The sequence below is a fragment of the Oryzias melastigma genome, linkage group LG11 (assembly GCF_002922805.2).
Source record: "Oryzias melastigma strain HK-1 linkage group LG11, ASM292280v2, whole genome shotgun sequence".
NCBI classification, from domain to species: Eukaryota; Metazoa; Chordata; class Actinopteri; order Beloniformes; family Adrianichthyidae; genus Oryzias; species Oryzias melastigma.
In genome coordinates, this window is record NC_050522.1 from 20,143,073 (window position 1) to 20,159,521 (window position 16,449).

The 16,449-nt window shown below is 38.9% G+C and overlaps 2 protein-coding genes across 2 annotated transcripts in view; one reads left to right on the forward strand and one right to left on the reverse strand.

Annotated features, from left to right (window-relative positions):
• The window catches only part of LOC112136441 (PR domain zinc finger protein 1), a 27,875-nt gene extending 16,380 nt beyond the window's left edge, over positions 1–11,495 (reverse strand). The window contains exon 1 of the mRNA XM_024258149.1: positions 11,361–11,495. The gene's annotated coding sequence lies outside the window, so the exon portion shown is untranslated. The remainder of the gene's footprint in view (positions 1–11,360) is intronic.
• LOC112136431 (prolyl endopeptidase) overlaps positions 11,335–16,449 on the forward strand; it is an 18,860-nt gene continuing 13,745 nt past the window's right edge. The window contains exons 1-5 of the mRNA XM_024258124.1: positions 11,335–11,471; positions 13,504–13,578; positions 13,649–13,782; positions 13,855–13,985; positions 14,065–14,274. Coding sequence (XP_024113892.1) covers positions 11,430–11,471; positions 13,504–13,578; positions 13,649–13,782; positions 13,855–13,985; positions 14,065–14,274 — 592 coding nt within the window. The 5' untranslated portion in view covers positions 11,335–11,429. The remainder of the gene's footprint in view (positions 11,472–13,503; positions 13,579–13,648; positions 13,783–13,854; positions 13,986–14,064; positions 14,275–16,449) is intronic.

Here is a 16,449-nt window from a genome sequence, read left to right on the forward strand (position 1 = left end):
AGAAGAAGAAGAAGAAGAAGAATAATAAAATATAATAAAGAATTACAACAACATACTCTGATTGCTTTCAGCAATCAGACAAAAAGTTTCCAAATCTATCATCAACATTAAAAAAGTGAATTTATTTCTTCAGGCACTCAACCGTAACTTTTAATGAGTCAATCTGCGTAACTGCGTAACTCCAACAGCCTAAAAAAAACAAACAGTGGTGAATTTACCCGTTGATCCACATTCCATACATTAAAGTTCTGAATAAAAACCAGAGAATTGATTTGCCAAAGCAAATGATTTTCCTGTTAATTTTGACAAGGTTTGCCATTACGCCAAAGCATGCGGTCATATCCGCTAAAACTCTTCACTCCTCCAGTACTACCAAAAGCCCCCTCTAAAGCGCATATCCCAAATGCCCCAAACGGGACACCAAAGGAAAATGCTTGTAAGAGGGCCACGAGCAAAATGTTCATCAGTATAAACACTCAGACACACAGGGTTAAAGCCCTTATGCTTATGACCCCCCCACCCCTATTGGACACTCAAGTGCAAGGGTAGCAGCTATTACAACTCCCTTCCAGAAACAAGCAAACAGAAGGAGTGTTAAAGAAAAACCATTGGGAACAGGAACATGTCAATAGCCCCTTCAGGGAAAAGCAAACACAAGTCTTTTCCAGGGACCCCTTAAAGGGCAGGGGATCAGAAAAGGGGTGCCCCAAGTTATCTTGTTAGGCCAGTGAGCAAAAAGGAGGCACCAGAAATCATTTTGTTAGGCCAATGAGCAGAAAAGGGGCATCCCAAGTAATTTTCTTAGGCCATTTAGCAAAAAAGGGGCCCCCTTAAGTAATTTTGTTAGGCCAATGAGCAAAAAATGGGCGGTCTAGCAGAAGAGGGGTGCGCCAGGGGATTTTTTTAAGACAACTTAGCAGAAAAGGTATGTCCCAGGTGATTGTCTAAGGACAGAAGAGCAGGACGTACCAAGTTGTTTTCTTAGGACAGGCCATGGCAGGCAATGGTCCGGTGCTGTTGGTATAAAATGTTTGTGTAAAAAACCCAAAAGTAGGGCTTTTTTCAAAATAGGCAATCCAAACCATTAATACATGATCATGAAACTAACTAAATCAAACAAAATGAAAACAAAATTGAACAAAAATATCTAAAACAAGAGGCTCTTAAAACCGATGAACTAACTGTAAACTATAGCAATAAATAAACTGAGGGTCAAATAACTGAAAACGAAACAACTGTGAAGAACTGGAGACTGAAAAGTTCTCGTTTGTTCATGTGTGAAAACTGATCTGCTTCTAAGCTGCACATTTGCAACTTTTAGCCGTTTTTTGATAAATCTGGTACATTTGAGTCCTCTTGCATGTCGACTTTGCCTCGGAAGGACTAAAGTGAGAGTTCACACTTTGTTACACATTTCTGTAGTTAAAAGCTTGAGTTTCTCAGTGTTTTGGCACATGAGACTGAAATAACCCCTCTTGTTTTCACACCTTTTCTAGCTTGTATGCCATTAGTGAAGAGGAAGGAAGAAGAACGATGAGCCAGGGCCCAAACAACCCTCCTCCTTATCTGCATCATCTTCACTGTTGTCACCACGCACAGTGGCTCTGAACCACATGTAGACACACTTTCAGGAACGTGTCAAAGCTTCTGTTTATAGTCTGAGAAAAAAACAGCGTTTGTGTTTGACTGAACTTCAACAGAGGCAGCTAGGACGGTGGCTCCAGAGCATCTTTGTGAGTTCTGAAAAAACATCAGACACCATCCACTTTACTTTTGGAACATAACATTTATGCATGCAACAGTTTCAGTTTAAATAGTAAAGTTTCAGAAATATATCAGCATGTAATCAAACTGAATGTTTGGTGTGATTTTCTTTCGACTAGAAGCAGAAAGGCAGTTTAACTGCAGCTCCGTGCAAAAACAAAACACCAGAAATGCAGCACAAACAGAACCAGAAGAATTAGTTTGTTTACATAAAAACTTCACTACAGTAAAGTGTTGCATATCAGCGCAAAGCTGCTTTTCTCTGTTTCTTGGTTGAAGAGTTACATTAATACAAAAAAGGGTTAACCCTTTAACACCTGATGACGCTTAAACACAAAATCTTCAACAGACTGTAACTTTTCAACTGTTAAAACGATCAATGTATATCCAGCAGATTCTGAAAAAGAAAAGCAGCCATGTACATTGATCGTGTTAATAGTTAAAAAGTTAAGCTGGAGCTCCGGTGTTAAAGGGTTACTATTGTTCGGCTGTGTTACCATTGTGTAGCTTCTTTTTTAGCAAACTGATATCTGGGTAAATCCACTTCTTTCAGCTTTAAACATCTTTTTTGTACGGATTTAGCACTTGATATTTGACCACATTACTATTTCAAAACAAAACAAATTCTATGCTCCTTTTTTACAGCTTTATTGATAACCGAATATATAACAGTGTGTTTTTATAGTTTGCCTTTGCTTTAGCTGCTATTTAGCTGTTTACAAGAAAATCTTCACACTTCCTTCATCTATATTTGCATTAAAAATGGATCTCAACTAGTACCTGAAAGCTTAAAAATTTCAGTTTTTGACAGGTTGAATATGAAATTATTCGGCTTTATCCTTTTTAATGGGACATTTTAAACGGCATTGTCAGAACTCAAACAAATTGCTGGATGATCTTTTTTTTTTTTAAGTTAGCAGAGTTTCCGAAACCGTCTCGGATGGAGACTGTGACAAATGCGGAACAGCTGCAACTTTGTTATTGTCACCGTTTTCTAAAACCTGTTCCTGTTTTCGTAAGATGACGATCTCGCTGATTTTGTGTGGTTGCTGTTTTTTTTTATTTGGCGATGTCTCTGAAAGTGTCGGGGTGGTGCAGACTTCTTCTGTTGTCAGTGCATGTGCGTGAGTGTGCACGGCGGCTGGTTCTGCCATTCAGATATCTCCAGTAATCTTTAATTAGCGGAGAGGATATCTCAGTCGGCTGCTCTCTGAGCTCATCAGTCTGCAGAAGCCTAAAGAGCCTAATTATTGCAACTCGAGCCGTTCTCTGCAGCACATGCAGTTATTATCCAGCCGTGGGGGGAGAAAAAGGGGGGAGTAAGAAAGGGCTGACTTCAGGGAGGGGGTGGCAATTGAGTCTGCACACTTTTGGCTTGTGGTTAACAGGTGGGGCCCGTATACCCCCACCTCCTCCAAGAAGGAGTTTATCTCAGATCTGTCTGGCAGACAGAGAAGGGGATTTCAGCACCAAATCCAGTGGATCAATAAAAATGTCTGCTAATTAGGCTGACGAGGACGATGGAAAGGTGGGGGGGGGACGAGAGTGAAGACGGAAAAGCAGCTGATTCAGGAGTCTAGACAGATCAGGAGAATCCCAGGCAGAAGGTCGGAAGGGGGGGGGGTCAGGTGAAGTGGAGCAGGTGACGGTCAGGGATCAGGCGTGCCTTCGCTCCGCCTCCTGCCATCACTCTCCTCCTCGCCTGCAATAGCGATCGGTTTCCCTGACCCCAATCCTGCTTCTTCCGCCTCCTACCTTTCCTCTGCACCCAACCCCTCCCTTGCCCCTTTTTCTGTCCTTCCTCTGGAGTTTGACCTAAATCTCTTCATTTAATCTCCTTCTTTTGCTTGTCTTCTCGGCAGCAATCAACCCCTAATTGTCTTAATCTCATTGGTCTTTTATTGTCCCTAGAGATTGTGTGTGTGTGAGGGGGGGGCAACAACAACACCAGCAGATCAATTTGTGGCATCACGACCATTGATTGACAAAAACAGTTAGGGTAACTGTTCCCGTTTTCCTGCGGTTTGAATCCCGCACCACCGTGCCCGGAGGAACTTCTGCTGGGGCCCTTCAGCTGCGGAGAGGCCGGGCATCAGGCGGAGGTTACGGGCCGATTGGCGTCTGAGTTTTTGAGACGAAGGTGCTGAAAACAGTCAGGGACAATGAGGGATTATCGCTCGGCGCTGCACCATCTGTCTGCAGTGTTGCTCCCTTCGTGTGTGTTTTTGTTTTGTTTCCACAGATGTTGTAACCGCAGAAAGTCACCTCTGTGCAGAAAGCTGCTTCACCTCTAACTTGTTTTCAAAGAATTGTCCTTAACCCCCCCCCCCAACCCCCCCGTCATCTGTCTGCTGTCAGAAGACACCGTCTGACTGTGCTTTTCTGTAATCTGACGGGCTAATCTCATCTCCCCCGCCTTTACTGCAGAACTACCTGGGTCTCTCTGGCCAATTACAGCCCCTCTACACGGAAAGGCGTGCAGGAGGGGCCGGAGTCGCCCTGAACGGGGGCCCAGTCAGCTTTCTTCGGCTCAGCCTGTCTGGGGCCCCGCATTTTGAAGCTCGTAACAGCCCATCTGCCGCGGCCTGGTCCACTTTCTTCCCAGCAGCTCTGCAGATTATCAGTCGGTTACCGCACGGGTTAAACGGTTAGGTAACCATCAGAGCTGAAGTCCAGCAAAGATGGACAGTTGAAATTGTTGCCACTGTTCTAATATAGTTGAAATAATTTAAAAAACGCATGAAAAGGTGAAGAAAATATTAAGGTTTAAAGAAAAAAAGAACATTTTCTAAAGAAAAACATTTTAAATGCAAAAAACCCACTTATCTATTTCATTAAATAGAGAAAAAATAATTTTTGTTGAAAGAAAAACAGCTTTATGGTATAATGGAAAAAACCTTCTCTATTTAATTCAATAGAGAAAAAAAACACATCTTTCAAAAGTAAAAGAACAGTTTTTAGGTGTAATGCAAAAAAACACATAACAATTTACATAGATAAAGAAAATATATTTTTTAAAGGAAAATAACTTTATAGTATATCCCAAAAAACATTTATCTATTTAATTAAACAAAGAAAAAATTAATTTTTGCTAGAAAAAAAAGCTTCATAATACAATGCAGAACACCCACTTGTCTATTTAAATATGTAAATAAAAAAACAATTTCTGTTAAAAAGAAAAATAGCTTTATAGTATAATCAGCCCTTTAATTAAACAGAGAAAATTAAAGAGATTTTTTTGCTAAAAAATATAACGCAAAAAAAACATATCAATTTAATTAGACTGAAAAAAATTTTTGAAAGAAAAAGAGCTTTTAAGAATATTGCAAAAACACTTAGCTATTAAATGAAATAGATAAAATACATTTTTGCTTAAAAAACGGGTTTATAATACAATGCGGAACACCCACTTGTCTATTTAAAGAAATAAAAAAATATATTTTTGTTAAAAGAAAATCAGCTTTACAGTGTACTGCTATCCACCCACTTTTATATTTAATTACACATAGAAAAGATTTTAAGGTAATGTGTATAACAGTCGTGTAAATATATAAGTGTGAGGATAAATTTTTGCTTCTTGAGCGCTTTTTGCAAAAATACTGTTTACATTCACAAAGATGTTGTATAATCGGAAGAATTAAAAAAAAATTGAAAATATTCCTACACATTTGAGTCATCTCTAGTAGTTTGAAGAACTAAATAACTTAAATAAACTAAATATTACCGGTAATTCCTGTAACCTCAGTGACCTGAAGCTGGTGCAGTAATAGCAGCTGAAAATTAATCGGTATTTATAATATTTGTTAAATTAGCTAAAATATGAAGGTGTTGGTTGAGTTTCTTCAAATCTACTTAGACCCTGAACCTGAATAACCAACCAGTCCTGTTGCAGAACTGGTTGGGGACTCAGGTTGTTGGGTTGCCAGCCCAAGGCTAAGACTGAATAGTTGGATAGCAGTTTTAACTTGTATATAACCTATTGCTCTGTTGTTCTGTGTCTGTATTACTGATGCGTAATCAGGTCGTTGTTGTAAATAGAAATTGTTCTCAATCGACCTACCTGTATAAATAAAGGTAAATAATAGAGTATTCAGACTGAATCTATTTGGTTTGCTTAAAGTAAACCAGAGTTCATTTCCCCTGATCAAATTTTCAGTCTGAATACACCCAAGCTGGACCCTTGTCCAGGACTAGAAATCCCTCTTAGTCAAATTAAATTGTTTTCTTTTTTTTTTCTTTTTGTGGTGGAGGTGATATCCCTGTGTTCATGTTTCTCACTTTATCAGTAGGTGACAGTCATGTGACGACATCTGTGTAAACAAACAAGGAGAGCAGATGCTCATTGGCTTAATCACCTTAGCTAAATTAGTTTGAAATTAGCCGTCTCCCTGCCCCTGGCCTCCATTCTCGCCCCCTTCTGCCTCCTTTTCCCCTCAGTCGTTTTCACAGCTTTGTGGATTAGACAGATTAGTTGTCTGAAACGGTGTCTTTTTTTTTCTCCTTCTTCATCTCACTCCCCACCTACCTCAGTTAAGGGCGTAGACAGTCGTTATGATAAATGGATCATTGGAGAAACTTGCTGCTATAAACGGCAAACATGGGTAGACAGGGGGCTGTCAGTCAAAAAAATGTATAAATAAAAATTTTAAATGTTTGAGTTTAATTATCTTCATCATTACTGGTGGCAAATACTGGCATCAATTTGATGGATGTTCCAGGGATTAAAGGGATTCCAATGAGAACCTCAACATCATGCCATCCAGGGGTCAGCAACATTTGGGACATGAAGTGCAAGTCCGAAATTTTCTCCGTAACTACTGTGCCATCACAAACTATAATGCAGACTCCAATACAAAGAATTAAAAAAAATCCAATATATCTGAAATTGCAGCAAGTAAAATCACTTTTTAAAACATATGTTAGCATTAACTCAAAAGGATGCTTTCATAACAATATTGAAGAAGGAAAATAGTTGAAATAGTATGGCAACTGTTAGTTTAAAAACAAAATGTACTGTATTTGTGGTATGTCATACCGAAAGCAAAAGAATTGGATATGTCAGAACAAAATATCAATATTTTTAAGAACTTCACAACCACAAAAAATAACAAAGGTGTACTTTTGGCCTATTGATCTTTTGTTACATTATACACACATGGTCATGTTCCATCCATGGACACTGACTCACTAGCAACAGTTTAAAAACAATTATTACATTTTCATTTCACTGTGGCAAACTTCATTTTATTTTATTTTTTTCCTAGGGTGTGTATTCTTTTAAATCCCCCGTTCATGAAGGCTGACATGAAAAGTAATGTACATTGTGTGAAGCTATAAAGTATAATTTAAAAAAGGGGCAGTATTTATATACTCAGTAACAATATATAAACAGTAACAGCACGGCATGAATTAGTTCTCGGTGATATGATGATACATATCGTGTGGGCGATAGAAAAGTGTCTATCATGCCATTTCCTTCTATCTTCTAATTTGATCAATTATTACGCCAAATATATCATTAAGTAGTCTGAGACAATTTCATAGGTGTTGCCTCGTCAGTGTGTAAACAAAAAATGTATACAAGTTAAATAAAGACAACTTAAAAAGAGATTATTCGCAAAGAAACTCCATCATGTGGTTTTGCGACGTAAGACTGCTTTATGTTCCTTGATTTGCACTCATGCGGGTTTTGTGGCAGGCTTTACGTTACTTGACGCGAGTGCAGAACAATATCACGATATCGGGATATAAAATAATTGATATCGTGATATAAAATGTTTTCCATATCGCCCAGCACTAGAGAGAATGGACCATTTCCTTAAGATCCATTGGGAGGAAAAAAGTTCACTGTGAGAAGAGATTGTCACTCAAACCCATTTTGGTTTTTCATTTCAAATCCAAAAAATACGAACAGATGACACCCCTACGTACCACTGTCTTTCCCTCCACGTGCCAACTGTGGCACATGTGCCCCAGGTTGCCGACCCCTGGTCATATCTCACCACTGTCTTCCAGCTCTCATCCATGTTCTGAACAACTCCGACGTACCTCTCTGCCACCTCAGACTTCCTCATAAAAGCCACAATTCCTCTCTCTGCATTCTGTCTTGAACTTGAGTTGCATTAAGTTTTATGTCTCAACTACAAGACAATGCCACCTGAATGAATAAGAACCTTAACCAACTCGCTGTATTTTGTCACAAACTTTCTCTCGAACTACAAAGACACAATGCTGCTCCTGATCATCTCTGTGCTTCATTAGAAGAACAGAACAAATACTGGAACAGTGGTTCTCTTTATCAGCATGAAATTATTCTGTTGCTCATATATGTTCACTTCTGACCTCATCCTAGCTTCCGCTACAATCTTTAATGTGTGACTCATCAGCTTTTTTCCTCTGTAGTTTTCCTCAACTCTGTTACCGGTATTAAGACCATTTCAGACCAGTTCTACAATTGTCACCCTTTTGACCAAATATTGCATCACAGAACCAGAGACTGTAGATATGACGTCACCCATAGAAAATGGCTTACCTCCGGCTCCAGCATAATAAAGCCAATTTAGTTGCCATTTTTGCGTGATACAGATGCCGCCATTTGGAGCAAGTCGACTCAACAGTGATTGGTTTGAGTCACTCCGAGTCATGTTTCTAGGGCAACTACTTTCGCCAATCAGGAGTAAGCTTGTTCGAAGTTCATATTCCTTCCCTCACTGAAAAAGGCTCGGGAGAATCTGTCAACCAAATGTTCTAGGTGTGGCCAGCGGGCACCACATCCTTTTAATGAGACATCTGATTGGTCAGTTTATTACTTGAATAACTTGCAATAAAGAAAAAAATATCAAGAAAAAAAGGGGTTAGCAGATACTTCCTATTTGGATCACGAGGGTGGAGGGGTTAAGCTGTCCAGTGATATACAGTCTATGCACAGAACTAAGAATTTATCAAAATGGGATAAAAAGTAGCTGTTAAAGTCCCACTCCAACCATATTTTTGTCTATCATAAAATTGTTCCAAGTGATCTTTTAATTATGATTATGACATTCTTAACCAAAATCAAAAAGCCTTTGTCGTTTCTTAAGACATTTTATGCACAGCGGCAGTAGCACAAAATAAATTCAATTCTGGGTTGTAGGCGGGACAATTGACATGAAGCAACACCTCCCCGAAAGCTCTGCTTGCGCACGAGAGCTTATAGTCTCAAGCTAACATTAGCAGCACATAATAGGGCTTGGTAATACTGAACATTTGGGTATTGATCCAATACCGGTCAATATCACCGACATTGAAACTAATATCGATGTTTTTTGTAAATGCGATAAGTGTAACATAGTGCTGCCACGATTAGTCGACTAATCGATGACTAATCGACTATTAAAATAGTCGATGACTAATTTAATAGTCGATTAGTCGTTACTTTATATTATATGGAGTGAGAGTGTAGTAAAGTTGAAAGTTATAGTAGCATTATGCTAGCATTTTGGACTATTTTGGCATTTATTAAGGTTTTTTTAAGCTATTTTTGAGTTTAACCAACATTTCAGCTACACGTTAGCTGTTTTGGGTAATTTAAGACTTTTTCAGCTTTTTCAAACTAATTTGGAGTTTAGAAAATATTTCAGATGCATGCTAGATGTTTTGGCTAACAGTTTTTTCCAGTTTTTTTGGCTAATTTTGCATTTAACTAATATCTTAGCTGGCTATCAGCTTTAGCAATTTCAGCTATCAATTTCAGCGTTTTCAGCTATCAGCTTTAACGTTTTTAGCTATCACTTTCAGCATTATCAGGTATCAGCTATCAGCGTTTTTAGCTATCAATTTCAGCGTTTTTAGCTATCAGTTTCAGCATTTTTAGCTATCACTTTCAGAATTTCATGCTATCAGCTTCAGCGTTTTTAGCCATTAATTTCAGCATTTTCAGCTATCAGCTTCAGCATTTTTAGCTATCACTTTCAGCATTTTTAGCTATCAAGTTCTGCGTTTTTAGCTATCAGCTTCAGCGTTTTTAGCTATCAATTTCAGCATTTTCAACTATCAGCACCAGCACCAGCAGACAAATTCAGTTTACAACATTTACACTAGCATTATCACAGATAATGCTATATTTCTAATTTTTAGATAGTTTAAAGCAGATGTGTGTTTTACATCCAGTTTTCGCATGACCCGATTAGTCGACTAATCGGAAAAAATAATCGGTGATTAATCGACTATTAAAATAATCGTTTGTGGCAGCACTAGTGTAACATAAACCTCAAAATCTTAATTTATTTTTAATCGGTGTTAATGTTTACCTTTTTTAAATTACTTGATAAACACAAAAACAGAATAGTGCTGCCACAAACGATTATTTTAATAGTCGACTAATCACCGATTATTTTTTCCGATTAGTCAGCTAATCGGGTCATGCGCAAACTTGATGTAAAGCACACATCTTAAATATCATTAGCTTTAAACTAACTAAAAACTAGATATGTAGCATTACCTGTGATAATGCTAGTGTGAATGCTGCAAGCTAGTGCTGACAGCTGAAGATGCTAAAACTAATAGCTAAAAATGATGAAGCTGCAAGCTGAAGTCACTGAAGCTGATAGTCACCTAAATTATTTAGTTAAATGCCGAATTAGCCCAAAAAACTGAAAAACACCTTAGTTAACCAAAATAGCTAGCATACAGATGAAATATTAGATAAACCTCAAATTAGCCTAAAAAACTGAAAAAATCCTAAATTAGCCAAAATAGCTAGCATGCAGCAGAAATATTAGCTAGACTCCAAATTAGCCTAAAAAACTTTTCAAAAATCCTAAATTAGCCAAAACAGCTAGTATGCAGCTAAAATATTAGCTAAACTCCAAATTAGCCTAAAAACAAAAAAAGCCTAAATTAGCCAAATTAGCTAGCTGAAGAATTTGCAAAACTCCAAATTAGCCTAAAAAAAACTTAATAAAAGTCAAAATAGTCCAAAAAGCTAGCATAATGCCAATATCAGTTACAACTTTAATACACTCCGACTCCATATAATGCAAAGTAACGACTAATACTATCAATATTTTGGATTGATCGGCCCAGTGCTAGCGCGTAATAATGATAAGTAATATTGAACGCTCATCATGTCTTGCACACCTATTAGTCTGAGCATTTTCATTTTCTGATCCATGGCGATTTTAATTAAGAAAACACTCAGAAGCACAGTTTTAATGATATTTTTTTTACACAAGTCATCTATATATAAGAAAACGGCTACAAGAAAATGTTAGAAACAAACATCATATTTTATTTGGAGTGGGCTTTTAAGGGAAAACTTGGCAAAGTTCCGGATTCTCTTCAGGAGTATTTTGTAAGCAGTATAGTTGATAATTAAGATTTCACAGGTATTTTTCAATTTTCTACTCTATATTTCCATATTTTCTTTCATAATTAACTTATTAAAAGATAGTTTCCTTTCAGATTTGACTCGGACCAATTAAAAGCCTTGTTATCTGTGCGTGTCATAAGATCATAACTTCCTATTGGCTTTTTTTTTTCTTTCTTTTGCAGCGTCATTGGCAGCTAGCAAGGAAGCAGCAGTGTGTGTGCCTATGTGCGCGCGCGCGTGTGGTTACTTTCGCTTTCACCCGGAACTCCGCTGAATCCGTGGACTCTCTCGGCTCGGTTCTGTTAACGCTGCCGCCATGGTGTTCACGTACCCCACCGCCCGCAGGGACGATAGCAAGGTGAGTGCGCTGCCCGTGTGCCGGTTCGCCCTGCTGGAGCTTGAGCAGGACGGGGTACGAGCGCACGAGGGGCGGGCGGGAAGGAGGAAGTCAGGAAAGGGGGGAGGGGGTTTGAAGCGAAATTTAAAAGAGTTTCTCGATCTGGTTTGGGTTCTGAGTAATTCAAATTTACATGTACACACCGACCGCAATATTAATATCACTCATAATTTTTGAGTGCACTTTAGCCACGCCCCCCATCTACATTGGTTGAACAAACATAAAAGTTCTAGAAAAACATGCCCATATTTTTCTTTGGCAAAAACTCCCGATATTCCTGCTGCTCTCCCCGAAATCTATTTCCCCCCTCAAGCTATAAACTTCCTTATAAACATTTGAAATAATTTAAATCAGCAGGTTAATATAATATATGGTACATATATTATATAATTTTGGTCTTCAACCTCTTAACTCTAATATTTCAAACCTTAACTATGATGTAAAGATGAATTTGCTGTGTCTAAGCCAAATGTAAAAGCTAAATTTGCATTTTAGAGTCAGGGGTGTATTAGGGGCATTTTACAAAATTATTTTTGCTTTGTTACGACTTCGTAAATTTATGAGAAAAAGTTGTAACTGTTAAACTACAAGAATAAAGTTGTATATTCATTACTTTAAATGCCATAGACTAAATTTGTGACTTTTGTCTCATAAATTTACGACTTTAAAGTCATAAACAAATGAGGAAAAAGTAATAAATTTACAAGAAAAAAAGTCAGAAATTTTTGAGAAAAAATGTCAGAAATTTACAAGAAAAAGCACCAAACTTCAGTTTATCTGAGCTGTGCTTGAAGATTAGAGACATGGAACATCTTGTGAAACTTTATTTCCGGATTGATTTCAAAAGCAAAGAATTTCTGAACCTTTTGGCAACTCAAAATCAAATCATTATTACTGTATCCGGCTTTCGGGGGTTCAGTTTCAGTGGTGCAAAGTTTCATATGTAAAATAAGGAGCTCAGAGGCCCGTTTGGGAGTAGAGGACCTCCACTATATTCTGCCCTTATGACTCACATACTCAGAAGTCCATTCGTCACTTTACAACATGCAACTGTCATGCACACAAGGAACATCGAAGGGGACTGAAAAGTGTTAGAAACGTCCTTGGCTCCAAATTAAACATTCACTTTCAACACAAAACAGATAAATGAAAATAGTCTGTTACATTAGGATTAGAACATTGAAAATGCCGGAAACTGGGCCTCTTCAGATGGAAGCATCACAAAGACTTGGAGGAGATCTTCTTGTCTTTTGTGGAGGAAGAAATGGTTGGAAGTGGAAGCTGCAGAGATATCGTTGGCTTCATTAACGGGAACTGCAGAGATCCTGCAATCCATCTATCAATGAATAAATCATAAAAAAATAAAACAAATCAAACAAAGGAGCGTCCAAACATTTGTAATGTTATCAACATTCAGCTTTTGGAACTATGGGAACTATCCAGTCGTATAGTTTTCAGCTCGAGTGGTAAATGTTGGGTTGGGTCGTTGGTTTATTGCGCCAAGGCTAAGAGGCCAGCTGCTGCTCTGCAGAAGTATGTCCTAAATAACAACAGATCGTCGGCATAATCATTAATAAAAGACCACGGGGAGTACTTTTACAACAGATCAAAAGGTGATTGAAGAGGGACTAACAGAAGTCACCTGACTTCGCCTCATTATTAATTTGGGCAGCATAAACTTTTGACTTTCTTTTTTTGGGGTTCCCTATCAAGAAGATTGAGTTCTTCATTTGTCGTCTGCAAAAACGTAGAATGTTTGAGCTTTAAGTTCTTCCTTGAGTGTCTCACTCGCAATTTGGTCAGGGAGGCACTGTTTGTTTGAAAAGTTCTCTTGGTTATGGAGGAAGTGTTTGGAAAGCAGGAGGCGAGCTCCTGACTTCTGCAGAAAAACGCATTCTCAAAGAAACTCAATGATAAGATCTTTCAAGAAAATCCAGTTTGACTGAAAGAATTTGTTTGTTTGTTTCTCTGTTGCACGCACATCTCTCATCAGGTGGATGATTATCACGGAACAAAAATCTGTGATTCATACGCATGGCTTGAGGACCCCGACGGTGCAGAAACAAAGGTGCGTTGTGATTCCTGTCCGAAGGAGCATGAACCCCTGAGATTTCACGCAGTTTCTTGTCCCTGCGAAGGCGTTTGTGGAGGCGCAGAACAAACTGACGATGCCATACCTGGAGGGGTGTGCAGTCCGTCCCCAATTCCACAAGCGGCTGACTGAACTGTACGACCATCCCAAGTACAGCTGCCCCTACAAACGGGGGTCCAGGTACAGTCCAAGCTTGCAGAGACATCCTTACAGGTCCAGCAAATATCTAAGCTCCCGCTGTGTGTTTTGCAGGTATTTTTATTTTCACAACGAAGGCCTGCAGAACCAGGATGTGCTCTATGTGCAGGATGCTCTGGATGCTCCTGCCTCTGTATTCTTTGATCCGAATAAGCTGTCTGAAGACGGAACAGTAGCTTTGAAGAGTTAAGCAAAACACTTGCTGAAGCTGGAACTGGAAATCTGCTCAGGCAAACTAACGTCCTCCTCTCCTCGTCTGTCCAGTGGGCCGTCTGTCGGAGGACTGCGAGTACTTTGCGTACGGTTTGAGCAGCAGTGGCTCAGACTGGGTGACCGTCCACTTCATGAAGGCGGACGACCTCACGAAGCTGCCTGACGTGCTGGAAAGGGTCAAATTCAGCTGCCTGGCCTGGACCCACGACGCAAAAGGAATCTTCTACAACTGCTACCCCCGTCAGGACGGCAAAACAGATGGTTAGAACGATAGAGATCAAAGACATAAATACCTCTTAGAGCCACTTGTAGTCAACTGCATAGACTGCATAGGCCTTATTGTAACTTTAAACATTAAAATGTCCCGACTCGTCAAAAATGGCTGAAACTCTAATATTATTATGAACCAGGAATGTTGAGGCCTGTAAGGACCATTCCTCATTAGCTCAATTTCCATTAACTATGAAATAAGCTTGCCAAATGGAAACACAACCACTTAAAAAAACTCACATTTATTGAGAAAACATTTTTGCGCTAGGAGGAGGTGGTTTTTGAGGCAAATCAAAATTGACATATTTTGCAAAACTGCAATGGAAGCACTTTTCTTCGAATTAAATGAGTCATGTGACCAACAACCGGATACCTCGTCTTGGATCCAGAGATCCTCTGTGAAATTACCAACCACGATTTCTCAAATCTCCTTTATCCGTATCCACTCCCACATGGCTCCTAGCCTCCTTTGATAGATGATACATGAAATTTGAATGTATCTGCTGTAAATCAAAGTATTGTTCATTAGGGGTGTGTTTTGGGAATAGTTTGGCGAAATAATGCGTATCCCTATACGTGTTTCACAATACAATACATATCACGATATATCCCAAGACTGTACTAGAACAATGTTTCACTTTTTGGTTGCCATGTCCAGAAAAACTTAGCAGTACATGTTTCATAACAACAAAAACCGCGAGACTGACTGAACATAGGAGCTCAAAAAAGCTGGTCGGCGGTTTAGGTGGAAAGCAAAAGTAAGACACAAAAGTAGGCTCATAAATTGTCTTGTCAGCATTTTAAATCGATACAAGTATCGCCAAACAAACTATCGGCATATATCGCTGAATCGATTTTATTCCCCTATACCTCTGTTGGGCTTTTTGGCTGTGTTTTTAAATGAATTATTGCATGAATTAGTTTGTGTTTATTTGCACAATTAAGATTTTATGTAAATGGAGTAACTGCGAACTACATGTCTAGAATTTTGATTTAGGCATATGTGTGATGGAAACGCAGAGATTGATTGGGTGCAAACTTATTTGTGCTGTAAGGAAGTGTTTTTACAGCAGCCCAGACAGGACTTTTCTGTAGACTTAAGCATTATTACAATGGCCCAAGATCAGGACTAGAGCAACAGGGGGCAAGGGAGAGCAGGTGCCCCCCATCATGCAACTTTACCTCCCCCCACTCCTCACACACTTGCCCCCAATTTTTGAGTCAATATTGGTTTCAATTTTGTCAAGGATTAAGAAATCATCAATAAAATCTTCTAAGCATTAGGAAAATAAACAAGTAATATTTTCAAATGAAATCCTGAGCCCCTAAAATATTTTGTTACGCCCTTATGCACTTATGCACAAATGATGGTTCATCTTGCCTGTCAGCGTCCTGGCCTTGGGGGATTCTTCTTTTTTTTTTTTTTTTTCTTTTACTGTTTCCTTCAGCTTGTACACTAAGAAAATCTCAAAATGACTCATTAATTTCTCTTAAAAAACCGGTCAAGTTGAATTTACTGACAGCCTCCATTGGGTTGACGAGTAAATAACAAGAAAAACATTTTTGGCATGCTTGAAGAATATGTGTGCAAATCTTCCATTAGGTTTATTTTCTTTCACAGCTCTAATCCGACATTTGAAAGACCTGGTGTTGTATAATCAAGCTGGGCACAAACCACAATTATTCATTTCTCCTTACAACGACTGGGACTTAAGTATTTTGAACTGGACGCTACCCACATGTCACTACCAAATCCGAGTCCCTGATTGGTCAAAGTTCTGTGTTTTTGCGATTTAGCTGTCAAGAAGTTCAACCAGTTGAACTTCCAGCGCACAATCAATGAACCCCCTTGACTGGACTCAAAAACTTGCTTAGCGACTCGTGAACACAAGAGTTCTGGATGGCCTTTTCTTTGGAAGTGTCCGCTTGAACGCGAGTCGATTGTGCATGTTTACTCCCCGAGTCTGACAGGAATTTTTCCGATCAATCCAACACCGTTATGAACGCAGCGTTTCTATTATTTGCGCTTTCCCTGACATCAACCTGTTGTTGCAGTTGTCACTAAAATTAGAATGAATTCATGGTTTTAAAATAAAATATCCAAAGTCCACCCTGTCTATCAATTTTTAGAACCGTTTGTGGCCCACCCCTGGCCTAAGATATCAG